Source organism: Magallana gigas, chromosome 3 (assembly GCF_963853765.1).
Source record: "Magallana gigas chromosome 3, xbMagGiga1.1, whole genome shotgun sequence".
NCBI classification, from domain to species: Eukaryota; Metazoa; Mollusca; class Bivalvia; order Ostreida; family Ostreidae; genus Magallana; species Magallana gigas.
The window spans coordinates 7399217-7416225 of record NC_088855.1 but is presented as its reverse complement, the minus strand read 5'-3'; the positions used below and the strand labels follow the sequence as shown (position 1 = coordinate 7416225).

General features: G+C 34.2%; 1 protein-coding gene, 1 long non-coding RNA gene and 5 other non-coding genes across 7 annotated transcripts; 1 reads left to right on the top strand and 6 right to left on the bottom strand.

Moving 5' to 3' along the window:
• Window positions 1-366: 366 nt before the first annotated feature.
• Window positions 367-438, bottom strand: Trnac-gca (transfer RNA cysteine (anticodon GCA)). The gene has a single exon. It is a non-coding gene; the product is annotated as a tRNA-Cys (tRNA).
• A 987-nt stretch (window positions 439-1425) lies between these two features.
• On the bottom strand, window positions 1426-1497 carry Trnac-gca (transfer RNA cysteine (anticodon GCA)). Its single transcript has one exon. It is a non-coding gene; the product is annotated as a tRNA-Cys (tRNA).
• Window positions 1498-4695: 3198 nt separating this feature from the next.
• Trnac-gca (transfer RNA cysteine (anticodon GCA)) lies at window positions 4696-4767 on the bottom strand. Its single transcript has one exon. It is a non-coding gene; the product is annotated as a tRNA-Cys (tRNA).
• A 575-nt stretch (window positions 4768-5342) lies between these two features.
• Window positions 5343-5414, bottom strand: Trnac-gca (transfer RNA cysteine (anticodon GCA)). Its single transcript has one exon. It is a non-coding gene; the product is annotated as a tRNA-Cys (tRNA).
• Window positions 5415-6641: 1227 nt separating this feature from the next.
• On the bottom strand, window positions 6642-6713 carry Trnac-gca (transfer RNA cysteine (anticodon GCA)). The gene has a single exon. It is a non-coding gene; the product is annotated as a tRNA-Cys (tRNA).
• Window positions 6714-6728: 15 nt separating this feature from the next.
• Window positions 6729-11625, top strand: LOC136273582 (uncharacterized). The gene is made up of 2 exons (XR_010711751.1): window positions 6729-6855; window positions 11348-11625. It is a non-coding gene; the product is annotated as an uncharacterized lncRNA (long non-coding RNA).
• On the bottom strand, window positions 9817-16738 carry LOC105330260 (uncharacterized). The gene is made up of 12 exons (XM_034483408.2): window positions 16582-16738; window positions 15631-15813; window positions 13136-13370; window positions 12648-12824; window positions 12337-12524; window positions 12067-12238; window positions 11860-11974; window positions 11434-11587; window positions 10980-11124; window positions 10509-10680; window positions 10046-10218; window positions 9817-9960 (listed from the first exon to the last, which is right to left on the bottom strand). Exons 1-12 carry the CDS (start codon window positions 16597-16599, stop codon window positions 9875-9877), a joined length of 1818 nt encoding a protein of 605 aa, XP_034339299.2. The 5' UTR covers window positions 16600-16738; the 3' UTR covers window positions 9817-9874.
• Between the last annotated feature and the right edge of the window lie 271 nt (window positions 16739-17009).

Here is a 17009-nt window from a genome sequence, read left to right as displayed (position 1 = left end):
TAAAATTACAAACTTAATGATTAAATATAGAAACATTATTTTACGACTAAAACAGTAAGAGTAATTATGATATTAAAATTCCATTACCTGTGTAGTTTTCAGAGGTTAAAAATTTTCACTCAAGTGTTTATGTTGACACAAAAAAGAAAATTTAAACAGTTTAAAAAAAATATATTACTTTACATAGAATGTGTTAGTGAATTATAACTCGAATAACATGGTGTGTAATTCATTAAAACGAAATGCGCAGTTTTTTTTAAATGATGAAAAATTGTGTTTTTGAAATTAGGAAATAAATCAATTACATGTGTTAGTTTTTTTTATTCATGTGTAATTAATGGGCCCGATAATTATTGGTAAAATATTAGGGGACACCCGGGTTCGAACCGGGGACCTCTCGATCTGCAGTCGAATGCTCTACCACTGAGCTATATCCCCATATGTTGAGCGTTCTTTTAACGCTTCCTTTAGATGAGCTGTATATTTTGCTGGTTTTCCAGTTTGACATTTAACATAAGTATTATATTTGAAAAAATGTAAAGGTCAGTGCTTATCGAGGCCAGGAAGAATTTGTACAGTGTATGTAAATGATTGAATAGAAAAAAAACCTAGATCTACTTATTAGCCTACTACTAGAACATTTATATTTCATAATTATATTTCAAATTTCCACTACATTTGTAACAATTTCAAATCTTCGTCAAACAACAAAAGTCAGAAGAAAGTCTCTTTTAGAGCGTTCATATATAGATTTATTGATTATCTGAGGGAACTTACATATTAAAGCAAATAAACTTATATAGTTGAGATCTATCTTCAGTGTACTAGGGATATTTCCAAAAAATGCTCATCAAACTATATGAAAAAATATTAAGAAATAAAAATCTATAAGTTACATCTTTACCTATATACAAGTTTATTCATTTTACTATTCATATTACATGTGGTTATATCTTTTAATAAAAAAAATACGATTATTTATATATGTGGACACAAAGCAAAACTCTATGATGAAAATTCAAAATACATGTATGTTGCATGATGTCCTAAACTGAACAACATGTCCCTAACACCTACGTGTATCTGCCTTTAGTCTTGAGGATTTCTCCTCGACCAATGGACACCTATATCATGAGAAGTGACCAAAATGCACTGTATTATTCTACACTCAATAGTAATTATTTCCATCGTCAAAAATGCTTCTAAAATTTTATTCATTAGATTGAATGATTTTTAATTCTAAAAATAAAAAAAAGATTGATGTATATTAGTAAATTGAAAAGGGATAAAGAGCTTTCAGAAATATAAGACTTGTAAAATGCAATGAGATGTGTCATTCCTATTGCCTGAAAGAGTGCAGCTTCGTATCAATGGATCCCCGGTTCAAATGCTTGGTCAGTGTGACGTAATTTCAATAAAATATTCAGGGGACACCCGGGTTCGAACCGGGGACCTCTCGATCTGCAGTCGAATGCTCTACCACTGAGCTATATCCCCATACTTCACAACGCCAAAATGCTTACGTTTAAAGTTAGCCTGAGACGTAACAGCTGTTTAATATCCTGCTTTCCCGTTCGATATTTCTAGCATGTTATGAAATACATGGCGACTATAAACAGATAATGACACTGCTTTAAAGATTTCTCTTAAATCACTGATTATGATTAGAATATATTTAAAACTATGTTTCTAGCATTTATTAAGGTCGGTAACTATTATAGACAGTGTATAAACACGACTGATTGAATGGAAAATCTTGATCCACCACTATACCGGATTCAACTAAGGTGTGAAATATTCACATGTAAACAGAATGCACTGGTGCATAAAATAACAGGATGATTAGCGAGTTTTAAAGTTATTTTATTAATTAGTTAAGAGGCTAAATTATATTGCATCATCCTTACTGAAAACGAAACTGCAAAGAGTATATAATGACGTGTCTTCAGAGTTAAGGAAACTACTGTCTGGGTCATTTGCTGTAAAGTATTTTTAATAAAAAAAAAATAAATCTGTAAATACAATAGTGATTTAGAATTTTTGAAAAAAAAATGCACGGCAAACAACCTTTGCCTGACTGAAAACCAGTGCAACTTGACCCCCCCCCCCCCCCCGTTCAAATTTCCAAAATTCACCAAAACCTTTATCATCTTTTTAAGCATTACTTTTAAAGTTCTTCTACTCGTATACATTCTAACTTTCTCTTCTTATGTAGGTTCAAAATGTGTTTGGACTTTGAGAAAACCATATCGCAGAAAGGTTGAATTATCAACAAGTTGTTTTTCATCAACCTTGGAAACATATCTTTTTCACCAAAGAATAAAATTATAATGTAGTAATGAGAAGTAAAAAATCGCTTCTATTGTTTAATGAAATGGGCAAAAACACATACAATTTAAATTTTCAATTTCTTCATCCATTATACTATAAAGGAATGAATATACTGATAAGAATACTTAGAATATTACATATTGCATCATACACTGTATCTAACAACCAATTCATTCTGATTCACAACAAGCAGCAGACCAATCTAACAACAAAGTGTCTAAAACTAATTAGCAGATTAGAGAAGGCCCTAATGTTTGAAACGTATTTTAAAAATTTAAATAAAGATTTGTGGACACTGGGTTTGATATCTTGCTGATGTACTATTTAAAGACACTGGTTAACAATATGTACAATGTGTTAATTAGGTAATCTTATTCTAATTTCTAGAGATGTTTTAGGTCGTATGTTTATAACATACAATGCATGCATGTCAATGGTAGAATTTAAAAAACACACACACATATTACTAGTGAGTGCAGTATAGATCGTTTGATACTGAGTATTGACATTTATTGTATGTCATAACTTAGTTTGAACCATTCTTAGTGTGTGTCCATACTAAGTAGTAGTAGTTATACTGTATCATAATATGCAATAAATAAATTTCTGATCATTTTCCACTTGTTAAATTTATTACAATGTTATATGCAGGTGATAATTGAATTCGAATCCATAACACGAAACATCATTAATTGATGTGTCATTTGTGTAAAGATGGCCGCCCCACTCCGATGGCCTAAAAAGGCACAAGTCCCAAGACTTATTTTACAACGGTTTTACAAATATTTTACTTTAGTGATGTATGCACGCCGTTCACAATAATGAAAATCAAAACTGTTACAACATTTGCTAGAACTGTTTGCCATATTCTATTGAAGAAAACACGGGTTAGATGACACAGTTCTTAATCTGTTGGCTTTGCAATGGATCCGAAGAGGAAGGCAGGCGTCCTTGGTTTTGAAGATGTATCAACTGCTTTTTTAATATAAGTTGTTATACTTTTTAGAAAACCTCACTTAAAATAACAATGATAGATTTTGTTCACCTGCTAGAGCGGATTGAAATCCTGCATTGAAATCGCATCCGACATGATTATCCACGTATACGTCATTAACATCCGGGCCTCCAACCAGCGCCCCCTTCAGGATCTGTGGACTTGGTCCGGGATTGTTGATGTTGTCCCAACCACACGGAGAAGTGGGCGGGTCGGGGCATGAACTGCGTGAACGAAGCTAACAGAAATCAACTTAAGAGGCTGAATGGTGAACAAATTACCCGTCGGATCAACCTTAAAACTTTTGATACGATTTCCTTGGCCATATACTATTATTAAGTAAATAATATTTCCAAAATTTCAGCTTTCAAAGTTAGATATATTCCTATATTTTTAAACAAAGCTCTTCTTTTCAACGAGATCAATATAGTCATACCTGGCCACAACCATCCAATCATCTTAAGAGATAACAATTACACTGCAAAACCCAAAACACAGTATTGAGATTACAGCTTACCTCGCTCTGTGGTACGGTTTCTGGGGATATTTTGTTCCGTAGCCGATTTGATAGCTCATCCTTTGTTTGTTGTCTCCTAACATGTAATTGATTTGTTTCAGCGCCCAAATCTTGTAGGCATCGCCCCCAAATCCTTCATCCACCGCCATTAAAGCAACCAGGGCCGCATTAGCTTAAAGAAAGTGTGGTTACAAAACTTCTCATAATGAAGGCTTTTATATACCCGTGCAACATTTAATTATCTAGTATATCCATGCAATAATTTCTTTTTTATTGTGGGGATGTGGGATATTCATAAAACCTACCTGCGTGCCTAAGCGGTCCTACCCCTAGCCTCCAGACAACTACAACAATGATTTCTGATGAATATAAAGATGATATACTGAAAGTCATGCTTAGCTCCATTGCGTCATCTCTTCTCTAAAAGGTCCCTAACGTTACTAGACAGTAAAACCAACCTTGGAAAATTTACCGAACACTGAAGGGTCGCCAAACTACAAAAATTAGGAAATCATGTATTAATGCTGTATATACACATTAACTATTTAAGAGAGGTTACATATTTAGACAAATAAAGTCATGTGTTAGAGAATTGTCTGAAAGAAAAGCATCTGGGATGTCTATTAAAAAAATTATAATTTATTCATCATAACCTCATAAATGTAATGAATGTTGATAGATATTTTTTTATATAAAAATCTATACATTGAAATTTCATATCATGTCACAGACTGCACAACACAGATTATTTTAATTTAATATATCAAGCAGCGGGTCATTCTTGTTTGAAAAAAAATCCCCCGAAATAATATGCAGCGCAGAGACGGTCCTTAATGTATTTGAAAAAAAAATAAGGGGACACCCGGGTTCGAACCGGGGACCTCTCGATCTGCAGTCGAATGCTCTACCACTGAGCTATATCCCCATGTTAAATACAATAAAGTGCTTTATTTATATATGTATATAAAGCAAAGGAAAATAACAGCTGTTTAGTGTTCTACTGGTTTTTCCATTCAATCTGAACCATTAATAATATACACGTCAGCGACAATGACAATGTAGAATACTTAACATTACTTTAATACAGTGATAACGACCACATAAGACTGAATTTTATTTCAGCACATAATGAAATCAGTAACCTTTTAAAAATTACAAACTAAATGATTAACTGTAGAAACATTATTTTACAACTAAAGCAATAAGTGTGAATATGGTTTTAAAATTTCACTACCTCTGTAATTTTAAGGGGTAAAAAGTTTTCACTCAAGTGTTTATGTTGACACAAAAAAATTGTAAACAGTTTTAAAAGAAAAATATTATTTTACATAGAATGTATAACTTAAATTACATAATGTGTACATCATTAAAACGAAATGCATTTTTTTTAAATGATGAAAAATTGTGTTTTTGAAATTAAGAAAAAAATTCTACGTGTTAGCTTTTTATTATCCTTTTGATACTATTGGGCTTGATAATTATGGGTACATGAAAAATATTAGGGGACACCCGGGTTCGAACCGGGGACCTCTCGATCTGCAGTCGAATGCTCTACCACTGAGCTATATCCCCTTATCTTGCACTTTATTTTAACGCTTCCTTTAGATGAGCTGTATATGTTGCTGGTATTTCAGTTTGACATTAACAATAATAGGACCTAAGAAATTTATTTGAATAAATGTTAAAGTCAGTGCTTATCGAGGCCAGGAAGAATTTGTACAGTGTATGTAAATGATTGAATAGAAAAAAAAACATAGATCAACTTATTAGCCTACTTCTAGAACATTTTTATTTCATAATTATATTTCAAATGTCCACTACATTTGTAACATTTAAAACTCCCGATCACACAATTGTATGATATTTAAATATGCACATGTAACCAACAATTACTTCTGTAAATATTCTGACACAAGAAAAGTGATTTTGGGTTGGTTGGACGATCAATGTCTCTTTAACTTGAATTGCATCATCTTTAATTTTTAAAGGGCCTGAACCAACACACCGATTTACACAACTTATATCGATTACCAACTATTTTACATGTAGTGTTTGAACATTTTCAAATCTTCGTCAAACAAATAAAGTCAGAAGAAAGTTCCTATTAGAATGTTCATAGATTTATTGATTATCTATGGGAATTTACATATTAAAGCAAAGAAAATCATATATTTGAGAATGGTCTTCAGTGCACCTGAAATATTTTTAAAAAATTCCTCATCAAACAATCTGAAAAAAAAAGAAATACAAATCTATAAGTTACATCTTAACCTTTATACAAGTTTATTCACTTTGACATTCATATTCCATGTGGTTATACCTTTTAATCTAAAAAAAAAATACGATTATTGATATATGTGGAGACAAAGCGAAACTATATCATAATGATGAAAATTCAAAATATAATGCATTTTGTCGTAAATTGAACAGCATGTCCCTAACACATACGTGTATCTACCTTTGGTCTTGAAGATTTCTTTTTCACCAATGGACGTCTATATCACGAGAAATGACCAAAATGCACTGTATAATTCTACATTCAACAGTAATTATTTCCATCGTCAAAAATGCTTCTTAAATTTTATTCAATAGATTCAATGATTTTTAATTCTAAAAATCAAATAATTGTCAAATATTAGTAAATTGAAAAGGGATGAAGAGTTTTTAGAAATCTGAGACTGGTAAAACGCGATGCGATGTGTCATTCCTATTGACTGAGTATAAATAAGTGCACCTTCGGATCAATGAATCCTCGATTCAAATGCTTGGTCAGTGTGACGTACTTTCAATAAAATATTCAGGGGACACCCGGGTTCGAACCGGGGACCTCTCGATCTGCAGTCGAATGCTCTACCACTGAGCTATATCCCCATACTTCCATTTGTAGAAATGCTTACGTTTAAAGTTAGCCTGAGACGTAACAGCTGTTTAATATCCTGCTTTCCCGTTCGATATTTCTAGCATGTTATGAAATACACGGCGACTATGAATAGATAATGACACTGCTTTAAAGGTTAGTCTTAAATCACTGATTATGATTAGAATATATTTAAAACTTTGTTTCCACTGTTTTTTAAGGTCGGTAACTATATTATAGACAGTGTATGAATGGAAAATCTGGATCCACCACTATACTGGAATAAATTAAGGTGTGAAATATTCACATGTAAACAGAATGCACTGGTGCATAAAATAACAGGATGTTTAGCGAGTTTTAAAGCTATTATATTAATTAGTTAAGAGGCTAAATTATATTGCATCATCCTGACTGAAAACGAAACTGCAAAGAGTACATAATGACGTGTCTTCAGAGTTACGGAAAACTAGTGTCTGAGTATTTCGCTGTAAAGTATTTCTAATTAAAAAAAATGATAAATCTGTAAATACAATAGTGATTTAGAATTTGTGAAAAAAATGCATGGCAATCAATCTTTGCCTAACTGGAAACCAGCGCAACTTTGAACTAAGTTCTAAGTTACCCCTACCCCCCCCCCCCCCTTCCCGGTTCAAATTTTCAAATTTCACCAAATCATACTTTTACCTTTTATCATCTTTTTAAGCATTATTTCTAAAGTTCTTCTACTTTTATACATACTTAGTTTCTCTTGAATATGTGTTTGGACTTTGAGAAAACCATATCGCAGAAAAGTTAAATTACCAACGAGTTGTTTTTCATCAACCTTGGAAACATGTCTTTTTCACCAAAAAATAAAATCATAATGTAGTGATGAGAAGTAAAAATCGCTTTCATTGTTTAATGAAATAGGCAAAAACACATACAATTGAAATTTTTAATTTCTACATCCATTATACTAAAAAGGAATGAATATACTGATAAGAATACTTAGAATATTACATATTGCATCATACACTGTATCTAACAACCAATTTATTCTGATTCACATCAAGCAGCAGACCAATCTAACATCAAAGTGTCTAAAATTAATTAGCAGATTAGAGAAGGCCCTAATGTTTGAAATGTATTAAAATCAAAGTACTGAAGTACTGACGGGAGTTGATTTTATCGATTATCATTTATTTCAAAATCAACGAAATGTGATTTTGCATGGCAAGTAGTATCAGTAATCGAAATATTTCTGAGAAATTGTATGGATCCAGGCAAGATTGAACTCTTGTCTTCTTCAACCAAACGCTCGGCTGTTTCCGTTTATCTCCGACAAGCAAGAGAGACTCTGTTTTGTCGGATATTAACGGAGACAGTCAAGCCTCTGGTTGAACGAGACTACATTGAACTCTAGCGTAGGAATACATACGACTTTAGAAAATATCTAAACTGTCTGTAAAATTTAAAATCTTATTACTTTCATGGTATTAATAAATAAGTTTTCCTGAAAAACAATACTTCAGAATACATTGCATCGAATTTATCGATTATTTTCAAGAACTAAGTGTTGTCAGCAATATTGATTTGTGCTTAGGTCCAAACACTGTTTCACTTTCGTTTTGCCCGAGTGAGTGCATAGGAGAGTTGATTAAAATTAACTCCCAAAAATAAAGATTGGTGGACACTGGGTTTGATATTTTGCTGATGTACTCTATAAAGACACATGTTAACAATACAATATGTTAAGTAAACTAATTCCAATTTCTAGAGCTATTCGAGGCCGATAACCGTTTAACAACATACAATGCATACATGTCAATGATATAATTAAAAAAAACACATTCCTGATAAGTGCAGTATAGATCGTTTGATAGTGAGTATTGACATTTAAAGAAAGCACAATTTAACTTTTCGAAAAAGTTAGGCAGGTTTGGATCAGAAATTTATTTCTTGTATGTCAGAACTTAATTTGAACCATTCTTTGTGTGTGCCCATACATTTGTAGTTATACTGTACTAATATATGCGATAAATAAAGAAAGTGGGCGCTTAAGATGTACATTCAGCAGGAATCTGGGCGCACAAGGAAAGTGAAAATTTCATCAATTAATTTTGAATATTTTTCGAATTATAACCGTTATTTGCTTTCTGTTGGATGTGGAATGAGCGGAAAAATATTTGAAATGCAAAAGGTTTTATCATAATATGGGTCTAAATATAGCCACACGATGCAATTCTTGCAAAATCCTAGTTTTTTACAGCTGTTTTTAAATGATTTTGTTGTCTCTGGGTCTTCTCTCCACAAATTTTAAACGTGTAAAGATAACATATTTCGACATTGAAAATGTCGCTTTTTAAAAAAAGATGGAGAGATGACCCAGAGATGACTAATTGTGTACTTTTTCAAATTATTTTTTGAAGGATAAAAAACAAAGTCCATTTATATGACAATGTTGTTTCAAACAGTACTTTATAGAGAATATATTGACAAGTCTCGCATGGCTCAGTGGTTTCGTCCTGGATTAGTGAATACAAACATTCAGTGTTTTGGGTTCAAATCCAACTGGTGGTCATTTTTTTTTAAATTAAACTTTTTTGTTTTAAATGTTTGTTATTTTACCATGATGTTGAATTATAATATACCGGTATATTTTAATTTGTTGTTATTGATTTCTAGATCTGCTGTATGAACATCATTTTCTTTTCTTATTACTAGTTTTTTTAGGATATACACAATATAACTTCATTAATATATGTTTGCATTAACATTTCCAACTAGTTATCGGTTTAACTCTCATTGCCATTTTTTGAAAGCCTGTGAGTTCTTTAATAACCGGAATAGCCATGAACTTCGACTCTCAATTTAATATATTTTTGTTGAAACCTGTACATAGCCTTTCTTGTGCACTCACTTTCTTTCTGATAATTTTCCTCGTTAAATTTATTGCAATATTATATGAAGGGGATATTTGATTTCTAATCCATAACATGAAAAGTCATTAATTGATGTGTCGTTTGTGTAAAGATGGCCTCCCCACTCCGATGGCCTAGTACCAAGACTTCCTTTACAACGGTTTTACAAATATTTTACTTTAGTGATGTGTGTACGCCGTTCACAATAATGAAAAGAAAAACTGTTACAACGCTTGCTAGAATTGTTTGCCAGATTTTATTGAAGAAAACACGGGCTACGTGACACAGTTCTTAATCTGTTGGCTTTGCAATGGATCTGAGGAGGAAGGCAGGCGTCCTTGATTTTGAAGATGTATTAAGCCTATAAAAAAAATACATTTATAATATCAGTAGTTTATACTTTATAGAAAACCTCGCTTAAAATAACAATGATAGACTGTTGATACCCGCTAGAGCAGATTGAAATCCTGCATTGAAATCGCATCCGACGTGATTATCCACGTATACGTCATTGACATCCGGGCCTCCTACCAGTGCCCCCCTTAGGATCTGGGGACTTGGTCCTGGGTTATTGATGTTGTCCCACCCACAAGGAGAAGTGGGCGGGTCGGGGCATGAACTGCATGAACGAAGCCAATATAAATCAACATATGGAGGCTGGGCTGCGTTTTATAAAAGAACTTACGACAAAGTCATAAATATCTTTAGTCTCATGGATTGATAAACTATTGTTATTTAAATAAAACTTCATAAATTTCAGCAAAGTAAGATATATTCCTATATTTTTAAACAAAGCTCTTTTTCTCAAGGAGATTAATTTAGTCATAACTGGCCACAACCATCCAATCATCTTAAGAGCTAACAATTGCACTGCAAAACCCAAAACACAGTGTTGAGATTACAGCTTACCTCGCTCTGTGGTACGGTTTCTGGGGATATTTTGTTCCGTAGCCGATTTGATAGCTCATCCTTTGTTTGTTGTCTCCTAACATGTAATTGATTTGTTTCAGCGCCCAAATCTTGTAGGCATCGCCCCCAAATCCTTCATCAACCGCCATTAAAGCAACCAGTGCCGCATTAGCTTGAATAAAAGTGTTCTTACAAAACCGATGTCAGACTCAAACTAACATATTACAAAAATTTTCATTAACAAAGATACAGTTACCTTTGATTCTCTTTATGATTAATTTAATCATGTTTTAAAAGAAAGAATGATTATCCATGCGGGCTATGAAGGTAGCGATCATTTCAGAATCTTTGTCTTGTGCAAAATCTGGTAATTGAAATGGTGAAAATGGCGGGGGGTCGGGCGTTCCCCTATCGTTCGGATTAACTCCTTCTACAGTTTTCAAGATATTGGGGGATATTCATATAACCTACCTGCGTACCTAAGCGGTCCTACCCCTAGCCTCCAGGCCAGGCCGCAGGGGGTTTGGGTGAGCTCCCCTCCCGGCATGTAGCTCCTGATGAAGTCATCGACCTGCGCGGCGTAATGGCGGGAGCCCTGGGCCCTGTACAGCATCAACTGTCGGAGTAGTGCACATAGAGTTTTTAGAGGAAGTTTTAATGAACAAACTGTTTAGCAACACTTTGTAACTTAGACTTATTCACTGTTCATTCTGAATTGGTAACAAAATTATTTTGACCGTCAAATTACCCACAAGCACATTAAATCGCACATATGAAGGATACATGTATATTGATAACAAATGGTTGTTCAAACGCTAACGTCTTTCAACTTTTAACAGACAAAAAGCAGAGACACATTAACAGAACACAGGGGAGCTCAACCTAACCAAGGGATTCAAGAGGCTAAAACAACATGTTTACGTACGGCGCACTGGACATTTTTGTCATCCCAGGAGAAAGCCCAACTCTTGGAATTGGGGACGTAGAACGAAATGGCGTCCTGTAGATACGAGGCGTCATTGGTCACTTTGTAGAGTTCCATGGCCGCCGTACACAGCTCGTCCTTGTACGAGTTGGAACTGTCAAAATATTCATTTGAATAAAATACAACGAAGTTTTATAATCGTACTTTATTTCTTTATACCGGTACTTTATTTCAGCTTACCTTGCACAATTAACTCGAAGACAGGTGCTTTGCAAGTGCGATTATACTTGATTACCCGTCAAGACCAGGCTTAAAATTTATTTCTGGTTCAGTAACTGTTTGTTAATTAACGTCTGTCTTACTAAAAGTATTTGTTGAGGTAAGCCTCATTGTTAATTATTATCTGTTAAACAACGCTAGAGTTACCGGTAATAGTTATTGGCATCCATTACTGCTGTTGTCCCGTACGTCCCTTGGTTACTTTTGGCAAAGGCATACAGACTCTTGGCGGCTGTCAGCAGCTCATTGGAGTACGTAGCATCTGAAATTTTCTGCATATGTTGTTTCAACAATCAATAAATAATAAATGAGTATTCAATACATGCAGAGGAAAAGATCTGTTCTTTCACGTACTCTTGTCTTTGAACACTATAGCACCGGAAGCCAGCGCTGCCGCCGTCTCTCCAGCTACATCACTGCATTGGTCGTTGCGCGTGCACTTATAGGCGGGTCTCCACATCGGTCTGAATTTAGACATATCCTCGGGGCGACCCCAATATCGGTGGTCCTCTTTACCCTTTCCAACCTAAAACAAAACCCTGAAAGTAACAGCGAAAGTTCCTCAATTCAGCTGTATAAGCCAGCTCCTAAATAATAGACTGATTTGAAACAACCCCGCTTTACCTGTGCGTAATACTCTTGGGTTTGAGGATTCCAGCATTTCAGGAAATAGTCCAATGGCCATTTTAACATATCATACATCATGTCGAGCTGGCCGGCAGACTGGTAAGCATCTTTCCATATTTCTAGTCCCCATGACAACAGGTGCGCGGACGATGCCATCGGAAGATTGAACTTTACGTGATCTCCAGCTTTGTTCACAGTGAAAAAGAAAGTGGACTTCAATTTTAGGACAATTTTTAAAACTTTTAGTTCGATATATTCCAACTTTATAGCATGTTTCGGTATAAATAAACGATATCAGTATGACCTACCATTATACCACCCGCCGGATAGATCCTCACCATAATCACCGTGATCATCCACGGCGGAATCACTCCGCCAAGGTATAGGGTTATCTGCCGGAAGGACGCCGGATCGCTGAGCGTCATAAAACAAGATGGAAAGAGACAAGGCCTCCGAGTAGTTAAAATCCTTTGGGGTTGGTGGTTCTGAAACAAACTTCTTTTCTTTGAAACCTTAGAGCAATATACACATGGTACGATTTTAATAGTCTATCTTTAAAACACCGTTTGTATTACTACAGTAAATATTATAGAGGGTTGTCTATCTAAATCGAAGACAAGTTTTTTTTTAATGTAATATAAATATAAACTTTAACCAGCATGAATTTTCATAAATACTAACATTTGCATTAAAGGTATGCAAAAATTTTAGAAAAATGGTAGTTTACTATTTGAAACAACATGCCTGCGAAATAGCCGGGCACCCTAGTAATTATAATTTGTTGATATAACCATACCCGTTGTAGTTAATAACGTAGTGCGTTCATTCATAGCGGGGGTTGTCGCAGGAGCGGAAATGGGATTTGTTTCAGTAGTGCATTGTGGGATGTTATTGTCTGTCGCCATCCTGACAACAATTTCAACTTCTTCAGGTGGATGACTATCGCCGTCAGAAAATATGTCGTCATTTCTTACGACTATTGTGGATTTACCGGATCCAATGTTACTCGATATCAGCATAGCACTCCAGATCTGAAAGAAAATGTCTGGATTAATTTGCAGGTTGTCCCTATTATAAAATAAACAATAAAAAATGATGTTTTCCGAAAAATTGCACAAAACGTTTGGTACAAAATACAGAAAATCAATAATCATTAATGAGCTTCGTTTATGACAGCTGTTACATTATAATCTAAAGGAGGGTGATGTTGTTTAGTCAGGGGATTGGTACGATTTCAAAAGCGAGAATTTTGAAAATTTTAATGCCCACATCACCCAAAATGACAATTGAAAACTATGCAGCAAAGACGCATACAAGTATAACGTACACCAACATTATAGACGACATACATGGATACCGTACAACAATATGATAGACATACTTGTATAATACAACAATTTGATAGATGACATACATGTGTACCATACAACAACATGATAGACGACATACATGTATAGCATACAAAAACATGATAGACATCATACATGTATAACATACATCAACATTATAGACGACACACATGTATACCATACAACATGATAGCCGACATACATGTATAGCATACAACAACATGATAGACGACATACATGTATAGCATACAACAACATGATAGACAATATACATGTAAAACAAACAAAATGAAAGAAAACATACATGTATACCATACAACAAAATGATAGACGACATACATGTATAGCAAACAACAACATGATAGACAACACACATGTATACCATACAAGAACATAAAAGACGACATATATGTATACCATACAACAACATGATAGACGACATACATGTATACCATACAACAACACGATAGACAACATACATGTATAACATACATCAACATTATAGACGACACACATGTATACCATACAACATGATAGCCGACATACATGTATACCATACAACATGATATACAGCATACATGTATACCATACAACAACATAATAAACGACTACAGTTTAACCATACAATAACATGACATACGATATACATGTATACCATACAATAACATGACAAACGACATACATGTATAGCATACACTAACATGATAGACAACATACATGTAAAACATACATCAACATTATAGACGACACACATGTATACCATACAACATGATGGCCGACATACATGTATACCATACAACAACATGATAGACAACATACATGTATAAGATACACCAACATGATAAACACACACATGTATACCATACAACATGATAGCCGACATACATGTATACCGTACAACAACATGATAGACGACATACATGTATAACATACACCAATATTATAGACGACATATATGTATAACATACAACAACATGATAGACGACATACATATATACCGTGCAACAACATGATAGACGACATACATGTATACCATACAACAACATGATAGACGACATACATGTATACCATACAACATTATATACAGCATACATGTATAATATACAAAATGAAAGACAACATTCATGTATACCGTACAACAACACGATACATGACATACATTTATACCATACAACATGATAGACGACATATATGTATACCATACAACATGATAGACAACATACATGTATAACATACAACAACATGACGTATTACTTGTATACCTTGATCTGATCGATCTCCTTATTACATGTAATGGTGGTTGTCCAGCCCCTCCCCAGCAATGAGGGGGACACTATAAAGTATGTACATACATGTATAGCATACAAAAACATGATAAACATCATACATGTATAACATACATCAACATTATAGACGACACACATGTATACCATACAACATGATAGCCGACATACATGTATACCATACAACAACATGATAGACAACATACATGTATACCATACAACAACATGATAGACAACATACATGTACATGTATAACATACACCAACATGATAAACACACACATGTATACCATACAACTTGATAGCCGACATACATGTATACCGTACAACAACATGATAGACGACATACATGTATACCATACAACAACATGATAGACGACATACATGTATACCGTACAACAACATGATGGACGACATACATATATACCGTACAATAACATGATAGACGACATACATGTATAACATACAACAACATAGACGACATACATGTTTACCATACAACAACATGATAGACGACATAAATGTATACCATAAACCATGATATACAGCATACATGTATAACATACAAAATGAAAGACAACATACATGTATACCGTACAACAACATGATAGATGACATACATTAATACCATACAACATGATAGACGACATACTTGTTTACCTCGATCTGATCGATCTCCTTATTACATGTTATGGTGGCTGTCCAGCCCCTCCCTAGCAGTGAGGGGGATACTATGAAGTACCCGTCTATTCCGTTGTTCCACTGAGTCCTGATATGTAGGGGCTTTGGAGAAGCATGTATAATAGAGAATAGGACCGCAGCGAGAATCCACCAAAATACCGTCTGTAACGTAATAAATATTAAACATTAAAACAACGCCTGTAACGTAATAAATATTAATCATTAAAACACCGTTTTTAACGTAATAAATCTTAATCATTTAAACATTAACATTAATTGACGCTAATACAAAAAGGCGTGTAGAAACATAAGTGGCTGCAAACATTAACAACATGTTCAAATGAAACGCACAATAGTGTTGTTAATTCAGTACATTCGTGTTTATTGATAAATTCGTGTTTATTGATAACTCCGCCCCATCAATTCGTGTTTATTGTTAACTCCGCCCCATCAATTCGTGTTTATTGATAACTCCGCCCCATCAACCAACCAGTGACTTGTTAAAAGAGGCGGGTACTTCAATCCAAGTCTCGGACTTGATTATATCCCTGTTTCAATCGCAACAACATTACCCATTTTCCCTTGAATATTATGTATCGATAGGATTTTTTTTATTTGTCGGCGATTCAGGTTTTTAATTAGAGTTATCAGACTTTGAATTTAACGTAGCGGCTCGGATTAAACAACAAATGTTCGGAGATTAAAAACGAGGGAAATCGAATGCCGCTGGTAAATTCGCTGTAATTTTACATAGAAAATATCAACAGAGGTATAACAAACTTGTATGTTATTGTATGCAATACATGTATGTAAACAATATATGTGATCAGGCTGAAACCCTTTTACAAAGTGTTGGGTTTTATAGAATTAGAGAATTGATGTAAGGACATCCGATTAATTTTGATCAATTTTAGTATTACATCTACTTACCACGTGCGTTGTTGACATTTTGTGTAATATGGAGCTGTGATCTCTTTATTGACCCCGGCGTTTGGTCTCTGACAGAGAGATAAGATTATGTTGATCAGGTCATCAACCAGTGGCCAACAATCACCGCGTTCTATTTAGTAAGTTGAATGCATGGAACTCTAAGCTGCCTGCATATGGTCCGATTTTTTCGCAATTTCAGTATCAAAAATTTTTCTATTCAAACTAATTATCTTAGAAAGTAATAGGTTTCGCCTATTTACATCAGCAGAATCAGTCTCCTTTCAAAGTTAGAAATATTTAAAGTAAATAAAAAAAATCTTAATGCGCAACACAAAAAAACAAACCAAAATGCATCAGGGTAATGTTAGAAAAGGGAACTGTTTGATTTCGTCCCCGAATGATTGGGGTTATTCAACCCGCATTTTATG

What these genes read in the sequence shown, in the direction of transcription:
- LOC105330260 (XM_034483408.2), bottom strand. An exon ending in AGGAGATCGATCAGATCGAG is followed by an intron (nt 13,371 to 15,630) that starts GTAAACAAGTAT and finishes ATTTTCTTTCAG; the next exon opens with ATCTGGAGTGCTATGCTGAT. An exon ending in ATCCGGCGGGTGGTATAATG is followed by an intron (nt 12,525 to 12,647) that starts GTAGGTCATACT and finishes CTGTGAACAAAG; the next exon opens with CTGGAGATCACGTAAAGTTC.